At 37.2% G+C, this 26,837-nt stretch overlaps 2 protein-coding genes across 3 annotated transcripts; both read left to right on the top strand.

Moving 5' to 3' along the window:
* The first annotated feature begins 1,638 nt into the window (after positions 1-1,638).
* Positions 1,639-16,764, top strand: LOC114522416. 2 transcript variants are annotated; one of them, XM_028543089.1, is made up of 5 exons: positions 1,639-2,307; positions 10,327-10,442; positions 11,850-11,906; positions 14,839-15,057; positions 15,490-16,763. In XM_028543089.1, the coding sequence occupies exons 1-5, from the start codon at positions 1,818-1,820 to the stop codon at positions 15,697-15,699; spliced, it is 1,092 nt and encodes a 363-aa protein (XP_028398890.1). In that variant the 5' UTR covers positions 1,639-1,817; the 3' UTR covers positions 15,700-16,763. The 2 variants fall into 2 exon arrangements, with proteins under 2 accessions (XP_028398890.1, XP_028398891.1); XM_028543090.1 differs by lacking the exon at positions 11,850-11,906 and having other exon boundaries at positions 15,490-16,764.
* Positions 16,765-18,180: 1,416 nt separating this feature from the next.
* Positions 18,181-25,995, top strand: LOC114522231 (peroxisome assembly factor 2-like). Its single transcript, XM_028542872.1, has 11 exons — positions 18,181-19,785; positions 19,887-20,053; positions 20,505-20,683; positions 21,471-21,746; positions 22,129-22,353; positions 22,489-22,692; positions 22,949-23,033; positions 23,198-23,368; positions 23,535-23,729; positions 24,498-24,637; positions 25,003-25,995. The coding sequence occupies exons 1-11, from the start codon at positions 18,259-18,261 to the stop codon at positions 25,188-25,190; spliced, it is 3,357 nt and encodes a 1,118-aa protein (XP_028398673.1). The 5' UTR covers positions 18,181-18,258; the 3' UTR covers positions 25,191-25,995.
* Positions 25,996-26,837: the final 842 nt, after the last annotated feature.

Genomic DNA, 26,837 nt, shown 5'->3' on the forward strand with positions numbered 1-26,837 from the left:
GTGGTAATATCGTCAGGGGAAATCTGTTCCCATTAATCAATTGGGAGAATAATATATGACTTATATAAAACTAGACTATCTATAGATACATGCAGTCTTTCCTAATATATATGTTAGACATTGACAAATATGTTTTGCTTGAAGTTTTAAAAAGTTTAACAATCAGTAGCCATGTTCGGAAGAAAAAGATTTTAAAACTATGTCGTCGAGTGTTTAGTTTGGCCGAAAGTCAAAAAGAAAAACTGTTGGCTCAAACACCAAAGCAATCGCGTAATTCTAGAATGTCTGTGTTTTACAGTGGCAAGAACAGAACCAAACTGACTGTTGTTCCAACAGTGTTGGATGATCAGATTTCTATACGATATAAACAAAAGTAAAATTTAAGTCATCATCAACAAAATTATGAAATAATATACTAACGATGCTGGGTGCATGTTGTTCGGCCAACAATGATGTCGGATTCTGGCCTTTTAGTGGGGTGTCTTAGCAGTGTCTACGGGACTACACGATCAGTTTATCATTTGCTCTTTTCGCGCGCCAAGCTCTGTGTTTGGTTCCCTATCACCCGAAAGTCGTAAGACTAGGGGTTCGCGTTTCAATTAACGTTTTAGATATATCAAAAAATCTCATAGGTCGAACTTAAAAGCCCGAATTTGCATTATAAACAAACAATTAACGTTAAAAATCTAGAATGACGAATTAAAAGGCCTGAGAGTTTGTTCACACGGTAATTCAGTGTCTCTTCTGTGTCCACTTAACGCTGTTTTTGAACGCAATCTAAACGACAAAAAGTGACGCCATTCTTGCCGACGAACAGTGAAATTGACAGCTAAGTTTCGAGACGAATGAGATTCATTAGCATGGATGGTGAAACAAAAATAGGATAGATTAACTAAGCTTAATTCAAGATTCCTTGTTACATATTTTGTTCGCTAAAATCGCAATTCTCTCTCGCGAGTTTGCTCAGTATTGACAGACCGGATTTTCGCACGATCCAAATTTGTCATAACCTATTCCGACTTCTGACGTATAGAATGTAGCCTGCGCAATGTCAAAGCAGTGACGAATTTGATTTAGATGATTTGCTGGCTTTATACTACAAGTCAATATACTACAGAACATCCTTCACAAGTGAATTGGATTCGAAAAAATTGGTTTGTGTGAACCAAACGTAAACGTGGCATGATAAAACTTATCAATGTGTTCCGCACAGTTATCCTGTGGGCTTTTCGGGGGTGCGTCTCCAAGCAGCGGCCATTCTTTATTTACAAACTGTTTCAGTCATGTAGTAATTCACAAGAATAGGTTCAGAATTAGAACCCGTTATAATAGATGTGTAGAGTGTAGAGGGAACATGGTGTAGACTATTATATTTGACACCATAGCACTTTTTTATCACAGCAAACTTAGTAACATTGCATTGAGTAAAACATGTAGTTTAATGCATTCCTGTCGTTCTTGAATGAAATTACTAGAACCTGATTTGCATAAGTAAATATCAGGCGACATTGATCATGATGCGTATATCCAATCGATAGCCTTATTCATTTGCGACAGCCAATAGAATTGCTAGAATTCGCGCGCGCTATTGTATACCTCTCAGACAGGGTAAGTCGCGCATTCGCTGTCGGAATTTTACTACACGCCACGAGGGATAGCGTAAGGCAGGCGTTGACGTCTTCTGATATTAACTATTACAGAGAATCTGAAATAATATCTGTCTTCACCTACTCAAATTTCATCATATAAACATCCTGAAAAGTTTCATATCATCACTAACAAAAGAAATCTCAACGCAGAAAGAATCTCTGGCAAAAATGGGCTCGAACCAACAAGATTTTAACAACCAGGCATTCTTAGCCTACGCCGTCAACGGGAAAGACACTACGTATATATCGAATGGAAAGTACGACGCCCTCACGGACTGTAAAGACGATGGCTACGTCAAACCTTTTTTAAATGTCGATCCTAATAAGAATCACGAATATGAGAACCCGGCCGATGTAGCGAGGAGAGCGGGCTTGAATCGCGCAGGCAGCGGGCCCCGACGAAAAAATAACCAACTTTATGGGGAATCGAAGAGAGTGTGCCTACCAGATAGCCCTCCATCGCCAACCGATGGCGCAGAATGCTCACCCCTCATGGTCACGACCGTACAAGAGAGCGACAAACCTCACAAAAGGAGGGGAAAGTGCGACTTCAAAATGGTTATATTTTTCCTGCTCGTTTTATGTCTTAGCGCCGGTGGGCTAGCTCTGAGCCTGATGAACATGATGAACAAGGAGAGTTGTCTCTGTTCTCGTCGAGGTAAAAGTTATGTAATCTTATCGCAACTTTTTTGTATTTACTTGATGTCGGATACGAGATGCGTATGTTTTACTAGACTACGTACACACTTGGCATTAGTAGCGCATCATATTTATTCACGCAAAATAAATACGAGTTATGCATGCGTATATATTATAGATATAATGCGCGTTTGCGAATAATCCCACGAATATATTACTCAGGCAAATATTACTCAGCATCAAACATGGTAGCTTGGAATTTGACCTCGTGCCTTCCTTTAATGCCAACATAAATCGCCAGCAGGTTCGGTACGGGGAGAGGTATGGATAATATAATAAAATTAATCTCCAATGGTGGCTTGCCAAATGTAGGATAATTCTTTAAGATATCCATTCTAAGTAATCAAATCACCGAATGCCGTTATAAGTATGGGTATCACAAATGTGTTCATACACATGGAATATATTTTTTCATTCAAGCTCTTAAAAAATTAATCATTTGAAAGCCGTAATGGCTAATAGTTGGCATATTTTCGACAACAAATTTTATATGACATTGTACCCACGCTGTGTACTCTATCTGGTAACGTGGAATCAAGGTCAGGCACTCAGTAAAACAAACAATCTTTTTATGAATTTTCCTTGACGTTAGTCAAAAGGCTTATACAGGTTCCGACATTTCAATTGAACTAATATTTATCGAGCATAATTACCTGTATCCACGCAATTCTGAACGATAATACTAGCCTGAATTCTAGCCTGAATCTTTTCATTACATGAAAGCGCCGAGTTCTATATTAAAACTGTCTGTGACCCGTAGCAACAAATAACACTTATTCCTTTACACGTTATATATTAATATTTGAATATATATACATATATATATTACCTACAGTTCACCCTTTCAATTAGCTAACGGCGAGTCATTTCTCAAAATATAAGCTAAATGAAATATTTCACAATGGCCAACTGCATATAGAAAACACCATAAAAAGTCATGTATTTTAGTTTTATGACTCCTACATACGTGCAAATATTTTTCAAAATGCGGAATATACCGTACAGTGTTTAGTTAAAACCACACAAAATACAATTTATATACGAGTTGTTTACGCTATTGGCAGTGTTTCGCTTTCCTGATATTGTTTTCATGTAATATATAATCAGCCGTGCAGTTATGGCAGTTGCATTTGTAATTTCGCTTTTAAAAACGTTGTTTCCGAATGATAAGTTGAAATACTCCGTTGAAATCCACGCCAAAAACCCGTTTCAAACTACGTTGACTTTGTCAAAACGTTCGAGTACTTTCATTGAATATATAATTTCATTGATTGTCTCGAATTGCGATTCATTTTGACGTATAAACACGACAATTAGGACGACCTAGCCGATGTCTGAAGCGAAATAATGAATGAAGACTACTGCGAAATGACTTCCGTCCCTTTGTTTCGCATTACAACGATATAAGATGTTTATTTGCGAAAAACCCACGAAATATTGTTTCCTTAAAAAGTTACGACATTTGGTTAATCCTTAGACACACGTGGAATGTTGTACAATACAGAATAAAGCGATTTACTGAGGGAATATGCTAAGAATTAAAGTACAAAGTAATTAGGGCTCTTTAGAAGATCTTTTCAAACAAATACCTCTATCTGAAAAGCTGTTTCTTTCGCATATATACTGTCTTCCCTTATATTCATTCATACCTTGTTGCGCTTATATAGCTAAAGATAAGTTTACTAGTTTCTTAGTTGATTTAATGGTGAGAAGTTCTTTCATGACTGTCTTAAAGTTGCAATTCAACCGTAAAAAGCGTATCATTATTTCAAAACCGCATATGCATGCATCAGAAAACATTCGACTCATTAAATCATGGTCGGTTGCATGTTTAACCTTCTCACAGGCTTAATATACACAGCGAGTACTTCATTTTGCATTAAATTTTCATTGTTTATGGCAGAAGATAATTACTGAAGCCGATATTCTGCATCTATTTCTGACTTCGGTCTGCCATTCAGTTGTTTGTCGGTAACTCTTCTCTTTTGGTACAACTAATGAATAGGGATCGACGATATTCATGTGTACGTATTCCTGCTTGTTCCAGGAAAACCCATGCGGATTTACAGGGAATATCGAACAATGGCCTAGTGTAAGGACAGTTCTATACATCCTTAAAACCTCTTAATGTTCGAGGAAAAAATGTAGCTGTCACACCCTAGCGAATTCAAGCAAAACTGTCCTTTACTTGAGAGCTATATACTGGCGTTTCCACCACTGAATGTATATAACAACGAGTGTAAGTTGGTTAAAGTGTTGCACCGAAATTGCACGGACAGAGTTTTGATTCAATACAGAGAGCTTATGATCGCGATTTTTGCAACTGAATACTCTCTGTTTTGTCTTAAAAATAGGATTGATGAATCCTTATATCCATTGCAACATTAACCCTCTACTGTTAGTCCTATCAAATGAGTTGAATGCGAAGAACAGAACTACATTCTAAACACCAAAAAAGCTATTATGTCTGAACGACAATCCATTTTAACCAAGCTCGTTTTAACAAGGGCAGAACAAGTAATGATGTGGGGTGCATTTATAGAGTACACGTAATACATGAAAACAGGAAATCTAAATTCACCTAAGTTGTACTTAACTGAAGAATGGTCTGTCTAAGAGCCAGTTGGCATAGCCAAAAATGTCTAAATTTTTTATCCACGAAATGCATGGATAGGCAGTAGTTCAAAGCAGTTGTCGGTTATAGAAAGAATTCATGACAAAATGCATGAACATGCTTTAGATTTTGCAAAGTAACCATCATTTTTTCGCTTCTATTTATCAATTTAGTTTGGTGCATGCATGCATGATAATGATAAATCTGCGACTAATGCAAGTTCGCTCTCGACCGTACAATTTAATCCTCCAGTGACACCGAGGAATTATGAACATGTTTACTTTTGGATTACGAATTGTCTATATCAACGAATTCGTAGAAATGCCTTACCCAAAGTAAAACGATTGTATCGTTTAACCAACTAGATGTTGGAATACTCGTGAGGATTGCTTGTTACTAGTAACTTCTAACAAAGTGGGCATTGTGCTGGTATTGGTTCTTGTCTGTGCGGAAATTTGTCCATTAGTACATATAGATGCATGAATGCTCGATTATCCGATTTCCCTTTGCGAACTGCGCCAAAAAAAACTATGAGAAAGCACGCGAGCTCGCGAAGAGGTGTCGAAATCGGCATGCACGAAAACAAGCCGGGACCTGCATGGCATGAAAGATAGATTAAAGACAATACAAGGAAATCATTATTGGAATCGGGTTACGTGGCACAAAGGGTGAATTCAGCAAGTCATTCGTTCACAGCTGACACGGCATGCTGATATGTTGTTGACTTTGTAAATACAAAAAATCCGGCTGTAAAATGAATTAGACCGTTCCCAAAGCATTCTGCACCTTCAGTTCCTTGTTCCATTGTTGCATGGGGGTGAAACGTGTTCTTCAATTAGGAAATTTAATACGGCAACTGACGAAAGTTCATAATCGTAATTTTTAAATAAAAATGTACCACATAGGCCTTGATAATACCAAGCAGACAGACATTCAATATCACATGCAACTCAGACAAAACTACTCTATGTTTCGCAAACAAGCGACTAAACTTTGAAATTGACATTCCCATAATTCCTTTAGCGCTCACATCTTACAATTGTTGATGTTAACCTCGATTAAATAGCGATATTGACTAATTGGCAATGACCAATGGATAGGCTTATGCGTTCAACTTGAACATTATAAAACGGAGAATCGGAAGAGAATAAATGATGGTTTTTCTCTTTTGCTCCTTCCTAACCAACAACTCATGAACCAACATCCCTGTCCGAGAAGTTTTACCCGGAGAAAAATCTCCGCCCTTTCCAAGTCGTGAACGGACAGACACATACGAATAAGTGTTTCTAATGAAAGAAACTCTTTCATGCAGTAATATACAATAGATATACTGCAATTGAATAAGAATTTGACATGTTGGTTGTAACTTGTAACTTTACAAGACGCGAAAAACAACACTTATAAAAGATTTGACGAACGGGAGAATATAACGGCGGACATGACTTCATATGTTGGGTTTCCTGTTTCCCGTTCCGACAGGTAGCCAGGCCGAAATAATTGTCATATTACGCTCTCCAAATACCTATAATGGTGTGTATATTGCCATGTTTTTGAAAGACATGGAATATTTTTAATGACTCAAGTGGTATGTTTGTATGACAAGGGAATAGAAGAAATACGACACTTCGGGATACTGTTACATTCACACAGACCATATATAGTTAGAATATAACCAAGGAGTAGCGTGGTAGCGCTTTCATTCATGCTAACTCTCCTGACGAAGGCCCCTAGGTCGAAATGTCGAGAAGTTTTTTTCTCTTTTTTAGGCAGTTATATCGCATTTGATGAAACCATATATAGTGTTCACAATATCACATTACAAGTTGAAAAACTTCACAACAAATAAGATGAGTTGTATAACTTTAAACAGAGAGTCCTGATAAACACAACTAAAATAATCACTAGACCTTGTAAAAGTCCTTGTAAATCAGTCAAGTTGTGTCTTATTGAGATTTAAATTACCACAAACGTTGGTAAAAGTGTATACCTAACTATTTTAAAACAATTTGCATACGAAGGCGAGCCGCCATTTTGGATGGAACACATTAAAAACACCGACAAGAAGTAATATAGTTTTTTACAATTACAGGGTATAGCATGATAGCTCATAAATCCGGTATAGAAAATTCAACAAGCCTTCTTCATTGCCAGCAATGATCAACGAACTTTAACACAGAACTTCCTACGTCCGACAGACATTGATAATTTAATGATAATAAAACAGCCTACTGCGTTCCAGACAGTTCACATTAAAGCATTACTGCATTCATAATGAAAAACTTTCATGTACGTTCATTGAACTAAAAAATTTTCCTCAGGGAGAGCATACAACAGCGATTCGTTTTGTTAACTTTTTATCAAATAACCTTTTCGTTACAAACAACGAGGCTTGCTTAAATTTACAGCAAATTTTATAACATACACATCCTTTAATGAAGATTGACAATTTCACTATATATGGCATATCTATCGTCTACACCAGACAATAGCATCGCTTATTTATCTTATATAAGCATGAATGTTGAGAATTATTGCCATATATTTTTATGAGAGAATAAAAAGAATTAGAATGGAAACTTTTATTATACGCTATATTTCGTACCGAACATTACTAATAATTCATTGCGGCACATGGCATAAGCCACGTGCGCGTATCGAGGCTTTTTATTGGCTGACAAAACAAATTTGGCGCGAAATTAAAAAACATTAGCATAGAGGAATATTTATACGCCAAAATATTTGAAATATATTAATCACCATGTAGGTATACGAACACCGTGTACAAATAACACACATGGGAAATATCTCAAGCATCTTGATTTGCCTGGATATATAGCTAGATGTCGGGCTTTATTGGCAAACCGTAATGACTAACAAGGTTTCATTTTATATATAGTTTATAGCTTAATAATTTTGTATGCACAAAAAGCATGCATGAGTATTAATATAGCTTTAAATATTTGATAATTTGGCATTTGTACTTTCTACGGTGAGAACTTTCACTATACACAAACATTAAGTATGCTTCTGTATTTATGAATGGCAATTAATCCACTAAAGATTTACTTAAGTGCCATGGCAGCTATGCATAGGGTATTGTCCATTAATCTCCAAGGATTCAGACTTCAACGAGATGTTTTGAATGTTTTGCTGCAAGTAGGTATATAAAACCACGCACACACACAGGGGTTCAAAATGTTCCCATGACCGCCTGGCAGAATATAAAACTTTCCGTGATTTTGCTTCAGAGTTCTTACATATGTACTTATCTCGAGGAACTTGGCAATCGAACACATGGTATATATACTTATATATCACTCAGCATTTAACGCTTGTTGACTTGTAAGTACAGTTTGAGCTCTCTCACAAGTAAACATTCATGTACTTTTACTTAATCACTACAAATACAGCGTCGTTCGACACGCCTCATTTCTCTATTTACATCGCATATAACATCCAAGGTCAATCAATACCATTTCCTGAAATACCTGCATGCAATTTAAATGTTAAAGTGACTTTAATATCAAACAGTGCATTCTTAAACATAGCAACTCGAAAGTACACAGTTACTCAGCAGTAAAGACTCAAGCAATTGCATGATTTTGCAAGAGCCTTTAGTAATAATCACTTGTGGAATCCTACATAATAATTTAACCGAAGGCGAACCTGCGTTGTAAAACTTTTACATATATAATACTCAATTCATATATCATTTGAAATCCATACATACAGGACATGCAACAGTGGACCGATAAAGATTAGGGAAGGATTTATATAATAACGAATGAGTTTAAGTGTTTTAGTTGTGCTGTATTACACGTTCCACTTTAAGTTTGATTGTTAATTAAATAAGTTTCTTTGTAGCAACGCATGCCCCAAAATACTTGTAATAAAACACGAAATTCGTAAAGTGAATGCATGTAAGTATTCACATACAGTGTATATTTAAATCGTTAGATTAAGGGGTGTAAATTCCATGTATATATGGCTGGTTATTGAGAATCGGTGATATATATTTGTCGATTTCATTGTTTGTTCATGGTTAAAATGCTATAAACAGAAAATGAAACATAAAATTTTAATTGGAATTTGGAAAGTTTATTTCAATAAAACACCGACAATTATTATTAAATGAAAGAACTTTCTTTTTGCATCCAAACGTTATCGGCAGAATAGTTTTGATAAATGATATTGTATTGGTATATAATAAATGAAGCATGCATGTTAAATACAAACGCAAAATGCACTAGTGTGAAAAATTCAGGCAATTGTCGAGTTAATGTATATGAATATTGTCGTATCTATTGTACTCTTTTTCTACAAAAACAGTGTTGTAAGTTAGATGCAGGTAGAGTAGGTAATGATAGAAAAGGATGCACGTGAATAGCATGAGTCATGACTCAGAGATTAATCATCGCAATTCTTTCGGCTAAATTGGATATATGAATTATATGTAAATATTTGCTTGAGGATATTCGGCAGCAAGATTTATGATTACAAGGCTTTCGCGGTCGGTCTGCCAATCGGGACTCCATTTAAACGACATATAATTCTTATACCTGCAATGCATCCCTACCGCATATGTACCGAAATATACTGTACTTTACTAAAATTTATAAAATTGAGTCCTATATATATATTAGAACTAACACAAACTTGAAAAATAATTTCAGGATTTCTACCATTGAAGTGATCAAACATTCATTTTTATCGCTGACTTAGTAAACAAAAACGTTTTATAAATTTGCTTCGGCATCGGATCATTCTTCTGCATAAATTATGTCTAGCCGTTCAATATACCACATGCAATAACACTCGGTCAAGCAAAACGGCGCTGTCGGTTTCATAGCACCTAAACAACCAATCCTCTTTTTAAATATATCTACTGCATCCGGTTGTATTGCAAGTAAAAAGCAAAAGTTTCCGTTGCAGTTCCAGCATAAATTCTAGTGAAAAACCTGAAAAAACCTAAACATTTATACACGTGATATAGCTACGATAGTTTTTTTTTGAAATGGGACCAATTTCAGTTTCTATATATAAGGTTGTTCAATTTCGATTTTACCATAATGAGGCATTTTGTTATATTGAAGGCTACATATATTGTTGTTGTTAATAAACAAAAACATCAAAGATTGCCATTACTAGACCAATAAACATGTCTATAGGGCAAACAATTTAGATATAATTCATGTACATCTATATAATGTATCCTGCAGGGTCTGTTTACAACCATTACCAATGAAAATGATGAACTCTTGACGATTATTAAGACGACTACGAACTTTAATATTTTGATAGCTATAAATGCAATATTAAGTTGTATACAATGACCCATTTTAACAAAATTATGTTTTTCTTCAGAACTACCAGTGGCCCCCGTAATTGGCAACAATCGTGTTGAGAAATACGATGATACGTCTGTTAAAGAGAAACTGGATAGTTTACAGAAACAATTTGATGATCTCCAGAGGAAACTGGTAAGATTCTTGCTGTCACTTAGACGGAGTGCGTGTGTGAGTGTGTGCATATAACATAAAGTGCATAATGTGAAAGGGGGGGGAGGTTAGATAAAAAGGTGGGGGGGCATAACATGACATATCATATTTGTGCCACGTTGGATGAAAGAAGACAAGATTATTGTTGCGGAGAAGCGGAAAATGGGCAGATGAAAGGATCCACTTAACAACAATCCTGTGTTTATTTATACTGGATAAACCCTTTCACGCCTTCCTCTTCATATAGACGATACGATTATTAGAAGGGAAAATTGAGAAAACCTCGAAATAACACCCCCACCCTCCCCTTCTACGCTGAAATGACATACAGTATTTTTGAGACGAAATTCCTCCTTTTGATAACCTACGATAAATAATTTACCATGAATTATTTTGTTTATAAATTTCCCGGGCCCAATCGAATTGAGTACAATTATGATAATTGCCTCGAATCACAATAATATTTCTCGGGCTTCGGTCCAACGTAACTTTTGATTATTTGTCTGATATGGATTCTAATCAAACTTATACGAAAGTATTCGCAGGATATCGGTCGGTCCAAAGAGCACTTTCATCACATGATGGATGAGGCATGGCATTAATTTTGTAAAGCAAAGATACTCTGGTATCCACTTAGTCACTCATCTTGAGCACAAGTGTATACAGGATGTACGTCGTTTGCAAAGTCACGAAATATTTTGAAATGCTTACATACAAATCGTGCTTACATACAATAAAACTATTAGGCCTATAAATTCTCCATATTACTTTACATGTTGCATGTAAATCTCTTTACCATATTGCAAAGGAATTATTTAAGCATAAATCGCTCTCTATACCCATCACTCTCCTTCACACCTTTGTCTTGACGTCTCCATGCAAATAAGCTATTTTGACTCCAAGTGTTCCTGTCATTCATGTACAAAACTTCCACACTCCAAATGAAAGGCTGTTATTATTGTCACCAACAGACTTTAGCTTAACTCGTTCTTCTTGTTAACATCTTATATATATATAACTAGCCTCATACATATAACCTAGGTTGTTCTACGAGCCTCGTAAGAGAAATACCTGATTGCATTATTCATATACTATATTTAGATATACTTTTTACAAGTAAATATCTAATAAAAACCCTATATTCTCGCTTGGAAACGAAGGACTTTTCATGAACTGTTGCGTGCACATGATGCCAAGTTGACAGTCTTTTTGATTTAGATGAAATACATACATGCAGTATTATATACAATAAATGCGATATATTCGAAATAAAATAAAGACTGAATAAATATTCAATACATTCACCTAGTTTGAAAAAAGCTATTCCTATAAATTTAAAACACATCTACTAACCAAACTAACCAATTATATAATTATAAATTCCTACAGGAAAACCAAAGACGCCAGTTGGAAAGGGTAAACAAAAGTGCAACGTTTAAACCTAAGGTGGGTTTCCTAAGCAATTTTAAAACCTAGATTCCGAGGGAAAATTACTGTTTTATATCTTAGAAGTATAGAACGCTACACTTAGCTACTGATTGGTCGAGGTTGTGCTGCTAACGTTAGTCCAAATATACGCTGGAATAGGTTTTTTATCTATCGAGCTTAACAACCACGCATGCATATAATAGGTTTGAAATGCAAGCAGCCATTACACTATATATACGTTGGTTAAGTATATACGATATAAGCTTCGTCAATGTAATCATGTTTGTTTCTCAATTCAATATTAAGCAACGATATATTAAATAAGATTTCCAATTCTTAATTCCATCAAAATATCTCTGAGATGAAAAGAATTACTTTTTACATTAATCGACTAAGATAGCCGAGAGGTGGAAAATACTTTTGCAAAAGTAGATATGTAATACCACGCAGTAATGATGGTATCTAGCCATATCATTTAAGCAGGGTGACAACACGGAATGCATTATTCTTCATTGTTTATGCATTAAATAAACTAATTCCATAAATGGAAGTTACTAGAAGCATTCAACAAGGGTTAAAACGTATAAACACAATAAAACATGCTTTAGCCATTCACCAGAATTTCCGATGCATGAAATTGCTTTAATACTAAAAATATTTGTAAATATTTACTATAAAAACATGAAAACATAATGTTGAACTGCAAAAATGAAAATATACATCAGTTTCGCGTGTAAGAAAGTAAGAGGTGTCAATATGTGCATACAAGGCTACTGAGTACTGGCTGCTTAAGGAACTATTGGCGATCGTGAAAGAATGTTGTTTTGACTGTTTCGTTGATGTAATGGATAAGATTAGCAGCATTAGTTTAACATAAGAATAAAATACCTGTCCATTTAGGTATATTTGGACAATTTTTTAAACAATATTATCAGTTCATTAACGATATAGCAAATTAAAACAAGACAATGGCTTTCAAAGGAACAGAAATATACAAAAGTTATATAACAGACGAAAAGAGTAAATACATACTTCATACATAATTAAGTTTGGACTGATTGTATAATTGTGTTGGTATAGCCCAATAATACACCTACATAATGAAAGTTAAAGTCCTTCCTACACAGTCTCAAAGATAGCATGTTTATAAAAAACATCAGTAGCTATAAACGCCGATATATACACACATTGATATCCTTCGCAATTGTATAACCTAAACCTGCAGAAAGTATTAATACAAAACGACACTGATAGAGCAGATATGCAAGTTAAAACAAGAAAGTAAATGAACAACAGCAATTGTGGTGTAAAATGATATATTATGTTTACAATGAAAGCTTTGGTACAGTATTGTTCCTTGTTCAGTAGTTTTTGTGTCGTGACAACTAATTATTGTTATAAAGAAGGTAGAGAATGGCATCGAAACATCTTGACATCTTTAAAGAGAGGAGTGTAAATTTCGCTCCAAAAAGGTCACGCAGTTTCTAGAGTATGTACATAGACAACATTTCATGCTTCACATATCAGTCTTCCTAAAAAACATCCTACTGGTTTCGCATTCCGGTTATTGTTTAGCCAACATGCAACCGAAATTACACGGTAGCTTTTTTTAGCACTAGACACATACTGATTAGACTAATCGCGGTTTGACTATAACTGCATGCCTATGGTTATGGTATGATAACAAGAAATCGTGAGTTCCATACAGTGTCCACGTGGCAGTGTACCACAATCATGTTTACCTTGCTTGCAGCTGGGGCTACAATACGATAAGATTCCGCCGTAGACAATACACTAGCAAAATTAAAATTAAAACTCTTTGTATCAACGCTCGGGAAAAGGCTCGCAAAATAATGCTCAATTAAAGTGGAGAGTTTAACCGCCTTATATGTATACAAGCTGTGTATAATGGCAGTAACAATCCTATATTTCCAGTACTCTGAATTATTTCATCAGAACACCTATCACGTAGAGTAGAGTATACGGCTAATTGAACCTCAATTGTGGGTTGACAACAGTTCCTGGTTTCGTACCCCGGTTCTGTCCTCGATTAATTTTGTTTATTGAATGTCTGCCGATCACTTTCGTTTCTTTCCGATGAAGTTCGACATTTATTTCTCAGTAGACTATATAGCCATTTAAGGCAGACATAAATTGTATTAAATATATGTAAACGACAGCGGCACCATGAATATCGCTGAACCTTTACCCGAAGTACTTTAAGCCCTCTAACCTTCCTTTTGCACACGGGAAGACAGAAATGAAACCCACAAATACACTAACCCCTCTTCCTTTTCCTGTTATTGTGCCCTACGGAATGTGGGTTTGAAGTAGCCATTATCGTTGGTTGGCAAAACGGAAGAAAAAGCGTAAAAGCATTTCTTATCGGGAGACGTTTCGATTTGAGAAATTGAAGATATTTTGTTCACAGTTTGAACTCTATATATAAACTGGAACGATAAATCGGTCGGCATCTTTGTCCCAGAGCCTTTGTTCTCTCGCCAGAGGAATCGCAGGCTCGAGAAATGAGATTGATTTGCAGCCGAATTGAGTATTAGTGCCAGTCCATCCGACAGAAACAATACAAAGAGGGCGGAACTGGTAACAAATTTGGCTTAAGCCAAAAAAAAAGCAGCCAAATAACGGCCAGTTACCGTTCCAGTCTTTATATAGAGTTCGCTGTTTATTTAGTATTTAATTTTTTTTTATTTGTTATCTGCACATTAATAAATGTAATGTTAATAGATAAATGATAAATGCAATGTTAACAGATAAATGTAATGTTATAGAGTTGCAAAGTGCTCCCACAAGTCAAGTTCAACTCGCCATTTTTGTTTCCACTTATCCCTACTTTATACAATCCTTACTATGAATATCTTCTGTAACTCGAGCATCAACATTTATGGTTCAATTATGACGAATTTAAAGATACATTTCTCTTTTATTGCAGTTGGAACGAGGTCCACCGGGACCAACTGGTAACAAGGGTCCCAAGGGTGAACGAGGTGTCCCGGGACCGCAAGGGGAAACAGGGATACAAGGACCCCGAGGCATCCCGGGAATGGGAAATGTATCCAGATGTACATTCAGAACTAAGAACGCCATATCAACGGTAATCAAAGGCATGCCAACTAATTCGCGAGCAAAGGTGGTATACAATGAACCTCAGGTATGCTTCAAATATTTTTCGCAGTCTTTGTGAGAAAATTTCAGTTGGACAGATGTTTGAATATTGTACATCTTTCAAATAAACTCATCCCCATCTAACACCATTACAACTCTTCTCTAAAACTTTCTGCACCGCTTCTCTAAGATATCCTCAATATCCACATAACTCTCTAACACAGACCTCTCTCCAAATGGGACGCTTCGGAAATATTGACATACCTTCCAACGAACACTTCTCTAATGCAATAACCACACCCCCAAACGGGGTGTGACTTCTCTAATGCAATGACCACACCCAGTATAGGGACTTCTCTAATGCAGATACCTTTAATTCTGCAACGAAAACCCCCTTGCACCTCTACACAACCAACATTTTCTACCGTTCCTAAGATAATGTATGCCGTAGTTGAAATAAAATCCTTTCACTTTTAAGGATATCAAAGTAATGGCCGCATCCTGTTCTACGTCTCAAGGCAAGGGGGTCGGTTCGGCATATTTATCCACAACAGAGACGAATGGGAAAATGACATACACTTGTGAATGCGCAGGGATATCTGTGTACGGAGTTTTTAAGCCGACAAGGGACCGTTATGGTAAAAAACAAATTGAATGCATCATCCAGATATGGGAGTGTCCGCTATAGAGGTAGCTGCTTCTATATTTGTAATATTATAGGGAATTTATTAAGAAAATATATTGTATTACAGTAGGTCTTTTTGCAATCAAAAGCTTGTATATGTGTACTGTCTGCCCTACATACTCCGATCAAATGGAACTGACATAAACTGTTGCATAAGAAATATTCGGACGCTGAATGGCACAGATATCGTTGAACTATTATGCACAATCTTTGTGTATTATCAAGGCGATGAAATTGGTTATTTAGGCAAACTACTGTAGCCGAGACCTTTGCAATAAGTCACACGCCTGTGAGCGTTCTCAAGCATTTTACCAAGCACCCTAGACACAAGACAGAACGTCTTCACCAGTTTTAGTTGTCTCACAAAGCCCGTGCAAGTACTCAAAACTAGTTTTTAAAAAACACCCAACTTTTTGGAACATATTTAGGACAACCATCCATCTTGTAAATTGAAAAGAAGAGAACATTTAGACCATAATATATTTTGAAGAGATTATATTTTGAAGAGATTATATAGAAGAGAATATAACATTTAACACAACCAATGCAAAATTTGGATTCTTACACTTGCATGGGCTGGGTGACTCAAATGAAAACAGTGGCGTCGCCAGGGGGGGAACTGGGGGGGACAAGTCCCCCCGAGTTACTCTAAAGACCACTTTTGAGATTTTTCTAAATGTGAAGAGAAAAGTGAGGGGGGGGGGGTACAATGATTCTAATTTCCAACAGCCGTGTAAATAAAGAAATTTTCGAATTAACGTTACTTTTGATCACCTAAAGAATAACATTAGAATAACATATCAGCATAGGAAGAGACATTGCAGATAAGATTGAGTTGGATACTCTTGTTGACACATTTAGATAAGCTAACAACAGAAAGTTGCAATTGTGAAAACTGTTGGTTTATAACAAAAATCGTCAATCTGTGGCTTTCAGATTGTCATAAAACCTGCCTGAAAATGTTGGAAATTGCGTTTTAGAGACCCTAGAAATAAAAATTTTCTCGAGGGGGAATGCCCCCAACCCCCCTAGGGGTCTAACGCCTTTAATTTTTACATCGTCCCCCCCAGTCTGAACAACCTGGCGACGCCACTGAATGAAAAGCCATTCTTTTCGAAGCAAATCATTCAATGTACATTAAAATAAAATTGGTAAATTTGTGATTAAAATAATCTGATATGTAAATAATCGCATGGAAGATGTAATTTGTAACATTTGTAATTATGAATATCTTGCTGAGTAAAATTATATTTTTTAAATATTTATTGAGGTTGAAAACTCATTTAATGAGTCTATGAAGCCCTTTCACAGTTTCACAAACCATTATGATTGATCCAGTGCCTGTCAGTACCTTCTGATGACTGACAGTTTGTTCCTTCTACTGACAGTTTAAGCCAGAATCTCCACTTCTGGAATTTCAAAACCATAAATGTACTTCCAAGCACAATCATTGGTTTTAAGCTAATGATTGGTAAAACACTGTTACCAAAAATCAGCATGTGGCTACACTATTAAAAATCTTAATAGTGATCCAGAGAGCTATGTATTTGAAAATGGGATATACTAACTTTGACAAACTTGAGTGACATTAACAGGGCATGAACATTCTTTTCCATGTGCACTGCTTTCTTACCTCCCCTCCTATTAACTTCAGCGCAATCCCCACCCCCCCTTGCACTGCCCCCTTTTCTTAAGCCCAAGGCCCAGACCATATTGCCATCCATTTGCTCAATGCTACCCAATGAGCCCCAGAGGACAAGTGGGAAGTGGGGGGGGGGTTGTTAATTATTACATAATACGCAAGAAGCTTGTCTACCTGATAGTGTAGCTACGATAATAGCAAACGAGGTCTACAATATCAGTATTAAGCAACTTTTATGGTAAAAATCTAATATTGTCTTACTTGTTTGTGCAAATATTGGTAGGTAAACGGTACTCACCAATCCAAGGAAACCTTTCTTCAAACCGAAGAAATAAAACTAACCCAGCGAATGAACAAGAATCTGAAAAATTTAAAAAGTCAAAGTCGATGAACGAAGATCACATTTTCTTGCCCATCTGGGCGAGTATAATTTTTTACACCTCTCATTGCCAGTCGATGAGGAAAATCATCGATCTCAGATCTTAGCTCTTAAATCTACTTCAACTTTCATTAAAGCTTTGTATTAAACTTTAAAAGCTAAACGGAAAATCAAGAGAATGCACAAGACGTGCACGTGCAGAACCACTTTCACCATGCTGAATCAGCATAAACTTCCATCTTTTGGAGGTTGCATTCGGAAAAAGTTCGGGATAGCACGTACGTAGCATAACGTGATATTGGAAATTATTCCATGTAAAACTTTCCGATATTCTCCAGCTTTCTGAAGCATTTAAACAAGTTCTTATTGAAACGCACAGAGGTACCTAAAATACTTCCGAATGGAAGAGTAAGAAATTTAGCTGTTCATTTGTACCAGTTTTGTACTAAACGAATGTTCTCGACGTTAGTCCGATGGTTCCCGATGAAGCAGCTTCCAATATGGCGTGAAAACATTCGGAAAAGGAAATCGAAATTCGAAAATGGCCTACTTTCAAGCGTATATTAAAAGTAATTTGCAGGCGATCGCTGAATATTTGCCTTCGGTGAGGAAGCAATGTGGAGGTTGCTTGCCTTTGGCATTAACCTTGGAGGAATCCATTCAGCGATGCACGGAGTATACCGAACAAAACAGCATCGTCTTATCGCTTATGACTTGTGAACATGCTGACTCTTTTCATGAAGAAACATTTATCGATGCTTGGATATTAAAATCCCTAAAGGAAAACGAATCTACTCGAGGCAAATACCAGTTTGAGGAAGCCGAACCAATGACAATATATCTTACAAGCGAATTGAGAGACTACCCCTTATTAAGTCTCAATAAAGATGCCAGTGAGAAATGCATTCTTTTAAGAAAAGTTACCCCCATACCTCTTAAACGCATAATAATAGGGGCCTTGAGTATTGAATCGTTTCATTGGGCTAAGGACAATCTTGGTGATTATCTGATCAATATTATCGAGAATCGTTCGATTGTAATTAAGCAAAATGGCAACCTTGGGGAGGTTTTTATTGAAAGCGATTTCCACAACATGTTATCCATGCTGATAGTTCTTGAAACAACTCCAGTTATGCAAGGAGTTGTAACTGAAGAGACAATGCTGGTGATCTCTGACATTCATGGAGATGGTATTGGAAAGTTTCAATTGAGACGGCTCAAGTCAATTCAGGGTGGTGGCAATGTACCTCGTCTGCCTAGGCTAAAAATGCCTACCCCAAAGCCAGCCCATCTTTTACCACAATCGGTGAACCTTGACGAACCGGATGCAGGTTTCTTTGAAGATCGCAAATGTGAGGCCTTAACCACATTGAAGGTTGCTTTGCTGGAAATGCCATTTTGGAGCAAGAATTTGACAGTTCATGATAGCGTTGCTGATGTCGACCACCAAGTTTGGATTGCGAAAAAAACTATGAATGAAATGGGCTTAAATAATGGGACCTGGGTGCGTTGCCAAGTTAATTATGAAAGACTCAGGAAGGATGGAAAGTCTAAATCGGGAAAAATTAAGTTGGCACAAGTGTATCCAATTGAAGAGCAACCATTGTTGGCATGTGTCTGGAGAAATCCACACATAATTAAAGATGAGGAGTTATTTAAAGATGAAATTGCATATGTTTCACCTGTATTTGTGTTTAATCTACTTCAACGCCCATTCCAGGACATTGAAACGATCATGTTGTGCTTGGAAAGAGCTGAGGTTGGAGAATCACCTCCCAGCTTTGCATATGAAGTCAACGTTTCAGTCATTAGTTCACCCATAACGAAAATTACAAAGATGTACGATCTTGTTTTAACTGAGCACTTTAGGACTCCACGGCTTGTTTCCAAAGGCGATGTCCTTTCCATTTATTGTGATTGGAAGAACTTGGATGCCCCAAATACTCAGGTGGCTTTAGATGAGGGCCTACCAAGAAGTCATGTTCTTTATATTAAGGTGGACAAGGTTTTAGGGAAAGAAGAAAGTTTATCGTATTTTGTTGATGCAAGAAATTCTAAGTTGTACCAGGTATGCCCCAAAATTTTTTTTCTTTAAAGCTCCTCAATGCTTTATTGTGCGTACTTGACCAGTTAATTTAGACAAGAATTGTCGACTGGATACCATTTTAGGGTGAAGTGGCACAAAGCTATATTCCATCATCTGCTGAACTGTTTGTACAGAACAGTTCAAAAGTCAAACAACCGAGATCTTCATATTGGTTGACCTCACACCCAGGAGGTCTTGAGGGCTATATTTCCAAGTTGGAAGCTGCCCTTCGGTCGTTGCTTTACACCAGGTAAAAATATCCAAAAATATCCCAAATAAACTCGCATTCCACACTCAAATCTACCTGAACTGTTACTGTATTAACAATGGGTAGGCAAGGGTCAATATACCAAAACACACATTGAAACAAACAGATATTCTCGCATGCTTTCAATTATCAATTGCAATATTCTCCATCAATACTGTAATTTTGTTTGTGCAGAAAGTTGAATTTTAATGCTGCCAAAATTGTAGAAAGCCTTCAATCACATTTTTAACGTACTTTCTAAAATGAGAAAATCAACGTTAATTTAAATAATTCGACACTGGCGAATGATTTGCAAAACGTCTTACCTGTGAGTGTCACTTTAATCACAGTTTTCTCAGAAACACAGCCCCTGCAGTGGCCTTGTGGGTTCATGCCAGATTAATTACTCGCGAGACTCGTGAATCTAAATTTTTGAAGTTCTTTAATTACGCAGTTCATCAAGTGATGTTTTTCCAATACTTTTGAGCGGTCCAGCTGGGGTGGGAAAGAGAACGGTCGTCATGGCAACATGTCGTAGACTGAATTTGCACGTAGTGGATATTAACTGTAACGAGATATGCAGTGACACCACTGGGGCGACTGAGGCCAGAATGCGAAACAGCTTTCAAAAAGGTAGAAAAATATTAAAGTTGTAAACCCTATTAAAAGTTCATACTAAACACTGATTAAACAATATGAAACACTAATTAACTAACTTAACAAATAAACAACAGTAACAGTGACTGATGGGACAATGGCAAAACATACAGCCTTCAAAGTATTCAAAACATAAACAAAATCAAAGACCACGTCTTTGCCATTCACGAATCTTTAATGCCACAATTGCCCGTTGGTTATTAAAATCTACCTTGAAAACCATAAACTTTGTTTTCAAAATGTTTTTGCAAGAAAAATGGAAACAAAGTGTTCAATGCATGTAACTGTTTTATGCCCGAATAAATCAGAAATTGCAAATTTCCCGCCAAACCAGACGGAACGATACTCTTAAGGAACCAATCAAAAGGCTCCATTTTTCTGATTTTTTACTTAGACCGCTTAGCCAAAATAATAATAATGAGTTGTCCATTCATTTGCTTCCCCAACAATGCATCACTCTATCAATCCTGCTTTGTCAAATACTCTACGTAAATTTAATGTTTTCTAAAAATACCACACTATTAAGGCTATGCAACTTTCCTTGCAACTTGTAATGCAATTCATACTCCTGAGGCATCTAAAGTTGTCAAATACGAACATTTGTTACAATCTGCTAACGTTTTCCTAGCATATCGAACACTCTTTACTAATTAACATCCCTCGAAATTAAAATTTGCAAATTGCAAGGAAAATTGCATAGTGTATAACACCGCCTTTAATATTTTATGCTGCAACTGTTTCACGTTCAATAACTTTACCCCAGCTTTTACATGTGCTCCGTGCGTGATGCTCTTGTCAAACATTCACTGTCTGGGTAAAGATAAGGACAATCACGACAAGGAACCTCGCATCATCACAACTCTGATGATAAACCTTCAAGAAATCCAGAAGGTCTCGCAATATCCCGTCCTAGTCCTGGGCACCACTTCCAACATCCAAAACATGACGTCAGATCTCCGCTCGTGTTTCTCTGACGAATTTGAAATCGACGCTCCTGGCGAGGGCCAAAGGGTGGAAATGTTAAAAGCCCTATCTACGGGTATGAACTTTGTGAATAATCGTGAGCCTTGACACAGGCTGGTTGTGGTATAGTGCTCCTCGCTTTAATTTCTCTTTATCTTATACGCAAATTTTCGATATGTTGTGAAAGCCGACTCAGTGACTGGCTGAAGTAAGGTTGAAAGTGAAAAATCAACTGATGTATAACATTAAAAAGTAGTTAGCTAATCCTTGTTTCCGAAATTAGTAGCCGCGCTTTGTTGAAAATTGTATAATACAAAAAGCTAGCCTTACGTAGCTCAAATATTATTGTATGCTTGTGTTGCTTGCAGCTAAACAACTCCTTTGACTGAAAAACGTCCAACCCCATTGCGATTGGTATGATTTTCATGTTGTCAATGTTTTTCTCTGGCAATCCACAGGGTTCCTTGTTGGTCCCGGGGTGTCCTTTAAAACGCTCGCAAGTCGAACTGCCGGAATGGTCCTTTCCGATTTCTGCACGATGTTCTCCGAAGCTGTTCTTCAAGCAAAAGACGATATCATGGGGTACCTTAAGGAGGTACAGCTGATTCCACCGAACGGCGATGCTCAAAGCTGGGGATATCGGAATCAGTTGATCGAGATGCAAAAAGATGTTTGCAGCGCCGGTGAGTTAGGGACCCGGGGATGTTAAGACCACCACTGATTTGCGCAAATCCCCCCGTCCCGTATAAATCTCACACAGAGATTGCCTGTATTTGATGAGATGGAAACTGGACTTTAGAACATCAGTTTATCTTTAGGTATCTTGCTTCATCAAAATCATTTCGACAAAGCGATACAGGTACTACAAGCAGCTCACGCCGACAGTATCGGTGCTCCAAAGATTCCGAACGTTTGTTGGAAAGATATTGGTGGTCTCAGCAATGTGAAACAGGAGATTATGGACACCATACAATTGCCGTTTCAATATCCCGAACTGTTTGCCGCTGGCATGCAACGGTCAGGTACGCTGTAATACACACTAAAGGCGGATTTCCACTTACTAGCGAAATCGTTCGCTAGCGAAATATTTGCATATTTTCTTTTCAATTGAGAACAGTCAAGTCGAACTAATTTACTTATGCTGTTAAAATTCTAAAGAAAATATGCAAATATTTCGCTAGCGAACGATTTCGCTTTAAGTGGAAATCCGCCTCAAATGTAACTGATTTTGTTCGCTAATGCGAAAATGTTATAAAGTCGAACCGATTCTGTATTTAGGAATCCTGTTGTATGGCCCTCCAGGGACAGGAAAAACGTTGGTAGCCAAAGCTGTGGCAACTGAATGTTCACTCAATTTTCTAAGGTAAATTCTTAGAAACATTGCTTATATACCGTGTTTTTCAAATGAAACATGATTTTAGGAGCAAACAGTTTTGACAACAGTTTCTCAGATATTCGAAATCGTATCATTGTAGTTTAGCAACAGCTAAGTAAACCTGGTTCATTTGGGTTTCATTATATTTGTAGTGTAAAAGGCCCCGAACTGATCAACATGTATGTTGGACAAAGTGAAGAAAATGTTCGCGAGATATTTGCGACGGCTTCACGGGCGGCACCATGTGTCATCTTCTTTGATGAACTGGATTCTCTTGCTCCGAATCGTGGACGGAGTGGCGACTCCGGCGGAGTTATGGACAGGTATGAATATCAGTTTTTGAATGACATATATTTTGCGTTTATTGCACGTTCCTAAAAAGTTAAGTGGTAAGTAGAGCAGAGTTGCTTCTCTTTTCGCTGTTACTCGGTTATTTATTGAAAAAATAGTTATATATTTTGTTCTCTAAATGGTTTTCTGACAACACAGAGTTGTTTCCCAACTGCTGGCTGAGCTAGATGGTTTGAAGAGGTCACATGATGTATTCGTGATCGGAGCGACAAATAGACCCGACTTGCTCGATCCAGCCCTTCTTCGTCCCGGACGGTTTGACAAACTCCTGTATCTTGGCATCAGCAAGGCGAAAGAAGACCGTATGAAGATCATGAAAGCTCTAACCCGCAAGTAAGCTTCCGGAAATGCAGACAGACTGACCGCCGATCTAACGGGCAGACAGGAAGTTGGAGAGACACATACACGAATGACAAACTGATAAACAGACAGACAAGACAGTAAAACAGACAGCAGGCAGACGGACAAGAAAGACAGACAACAGGCAAGACAGACAGACAGGCATGCGGACAGACACAGACAGACAAACAGACAGACAGACAGACAGACAGACAGACAGACAGACAGACAGACAGACAGACAGACAGACAGACAGACAGGCGGCAGACATGAAAAACTAACAGACAGACATGCCAGCAGACAGACAGGCGGCAAACAGACAAGACCAACAGACAGACAGGCAGGCGGCAAACAGACAAGACCAACAGACAGACAGGCAGGCGGCAAACAGACAAGACCAACAGACAGACAGGCAGGCGGCAAACAGACAAGACCAACAGACAGACAGGCAGGCGGCAAACAGACAAGACCAACAGACAGACAGGCAGGCGGCAAACAGACAAGACCAACAGACAGACAGGCAGGCGGCAAACAGACAAGACCAACAGACAGACAGGCAGGCGGCAAACAGACAAGACCAACAGACAGACAGGCAGGCAGACAGACGAGACAGGCTGCAGACAGATTCAATCTTAAATCGGAAAAGTTTATAACAGTAGATGTATTCTGCAAGTGCACCATCATCAGTGCACTTCATCCCACAGTTAATTGATGTAGAGTTCGACTCCCCAAAGTTTGATGAAGATAACGATGTATTTCTAGATTCAACTTGCCAGAGGAAATAAGTTTAGGTGATTTGGTTGATATGTGTCCTGAAAACCTAACGGGAGCCGATTTTTACGCTTTATGCTCAAATGCGTTACTAAATGCTATAAAGCGACAAATCCTTAAACAGGATGCAGGTATGTGAACATGCCCGAGACAGGCTAAAAACATAAGCTTCAAACAGTGAACTCAATAAAGACGTTTTTTGTCTGTACGATAAAGAATAGGAATGAACTGGCCCTGGAGGCTGGTGCCAATTCCAAGATGGCGACCGAGTTATCGTTCTCATAGAGTTCAATGGTTTCAAAGTAACTACGCACTATAGATATTTTACATGATTGCATTAATGAAGTCTATACTGTATGAGTGGCAAAAGACAACAGAACATTCTGATTCTGATCAATGAATATGACTAAATAGCATTGTATTTTTATTGTATCTCTATTGCAAATATCATAGTTTACCTTGCCGTGATAGTTTACACAATCCTTCCGTTTTGCAGGCACTGCAAAGGCTGAACTAACACAGCAAGACTTTGAGCTTGCTATCGAGAACCTTGTTCCTTCAGTATCAAATGAAGAATTGAGACATTATGAGAAAATACAGTGGGAATTCAACAAGAACAAGCAGGCCGAGAAAGATGTTCACATAGGGGAACTGGAAATAGACGGAAAAGAAACTGACTTGTGATTGAAACCATGGCAACTTGACGCATAATGAACGTTCGTGCATGTGAACGGTTAAACTTGGTAAAAGCAGTAGTCTGTTCTGGTATTTGAAGTGTAAATTTATTTCCGCATAATATACGAGAACCTGCCAAAGGTTTTGCTAAATTTGTTCATAGAGTGGACTCTAGTGAACCTCTTTTATAAAGGAATAGCGTAGCCAGCCTGACGATTTTGTCCCTCTATGTAAATTGAGACTTATTGAGTTATTATAATTATTATTCATGTCTTTAGAACTTTATTATCTTCACAGTCAATGGAACCAAAATATTAGCATAGGGGGACAAATTGTCAGGCTGGCTACGTTTTAAAAAGTATTTTTGCTGGGCAGAAAAGAACTCGAAGACCGTTAAACTATTTAACATCTATACCATGCATGAGCTCGAGTTATATCAAGGCCCATTTATACACAATGCGATTTGTTTTATATACGATTCTTACCCTGGCGTATGTGAACGCCGGTATGAACGTGCACACGTATACAAATCAAATGTGACACTTTAAATTCCAACCTTAACAAAATTGAATGAAGATTGTGGCATAGGCACTCTTTTGCATTCGTCACAATATACTTATCGTATAGTTAAATATATAGGCCTTTACTATTACTGTTTGTTTTCGCTATGTGAGTAGCTTAGCCATGCAATCAGATAACGTAACAGCTTGAATTTAGTGAGTAGCTGTATCATAATATATATCTGAATGTGAAAATCCTATACAAATCATGCATCTTGTACAAACGCTTTACCTAATAAAAATTTTATGTCTGAGTCTCCTGCATTTCTAACAACATTTACATCCTGTGAATATCCTGTAAGTATATAAATATTAAACGACACACGCAGTTGGTGACGTAATCTTCGGCACACAAAGCACAAATCTCTTGTTCTGATTCTGCTCTGCAAGCTTATAGTCATGCTTATCCTCACAAACCTGGTGGAAAGCCCGAGCATTGTAATCTCTGCATTGAAGAAAAACTTTGCCTAATGAAAGCTGATGAGCATATACTTTTAAACAAAAGATCAGAACTATATATGCTAAATGCAGCCATCGCGATAAATTTTATGCTGGAAATTTCAAACGCACGCGCAAACATTAACAGTGCGCGTGAGCCGACCGTTAATCACGCAATCCAATGCAACGAACTGAATTTAATCGCCTGAAGATCGAGATAATCGTGAAACTCAGACTTTCAGCGTTTATATATAATACATATCAAATATGAATTCTAAGATTATATATATATATATATATATATATATATATATATATATATATATATATATATATATATATTAACGAAAAAGGCCAGTCGAAATAAAGATTTTGGCATGATTCTCAAAAAGATTTTTGTCTATGGTTAACAAATCGTCTTAATACGTTTTTAAACCCTCGCGCGTGAGGAATTGACGTAATTTGTCAAAACTCTTGGCATACGGGCAGGAAAACGTTTAGTTGAAATAAACACTCATTGTATTTCATAACTGGTGGCGGCGACAGTATGCTCTGATATTCTCCAAGACTTAATTTCATCTACTTGATTCGCTCTACTATAACATCTTATAGTATTGAGCACTCTTTTGTCTCTCTCTCTCTCTATATATATATATAT

Source organism: Dendronephthya gigantea, unplaced genomic scaffold, assembly GCF_004324835.1.
Source record: "Dendronephthya gigantea isolate DGI-Jeju-01 unplaced genomic scaffold, DenGig_1.0 000022F, whole genome shotgun sequence".
NCBI classification, from domain to species: Eukaryota; Metazoa; Cnidaria; class Anthozoa; order Malacalcyonacea; family Nephtheidae; genus Dendronephthya; species Dendronephthya gigantea.

Coding starts and splice junctions, on each gene's coding strand:
- LOC114522416 (XM_028543089.1), top strand. CDS start 1,818: ATGGGCTCGAACCAACAAGATTTTAACAACCAGGCATTCTTAGCCTAC. Junction 2,308..10,326: donor TTGTCTCTGTTCTCGTCGAG/GTAAAAGTTATG, acceptor GTTTTTCTTCAG/AACTACCAGTGGCCCCCGTA. Junction 10,443..11,849: donor ATGATCTCCAGAGGAAACTG/GTAAGATTCTTG, acceptor AAATTCCTACAG/GAAAACCAAAGACGCCAGTT.
- LOC114522231 (XM_028542872.1), top strand. CDS start 18,259: ATGGCCTACTTTCAAGCGTATATTAAAAGTAATTTGCAGGCGATCGCT. Junction 19,786..19,886: donor GAAATTCTAAGTTGTACCAG/GTATGCCCCAAA, acceptor ATACCATTTTAG/GGTGAAGTGGCACAAAGCTA. Junction 22,354..22,488: donor AAAAGATGTTTGCAGCGCCG/GTGAGTTAGGGA, acceptor GTTTATCTTTAG/GTATCTTGCTTCATCAAAAT.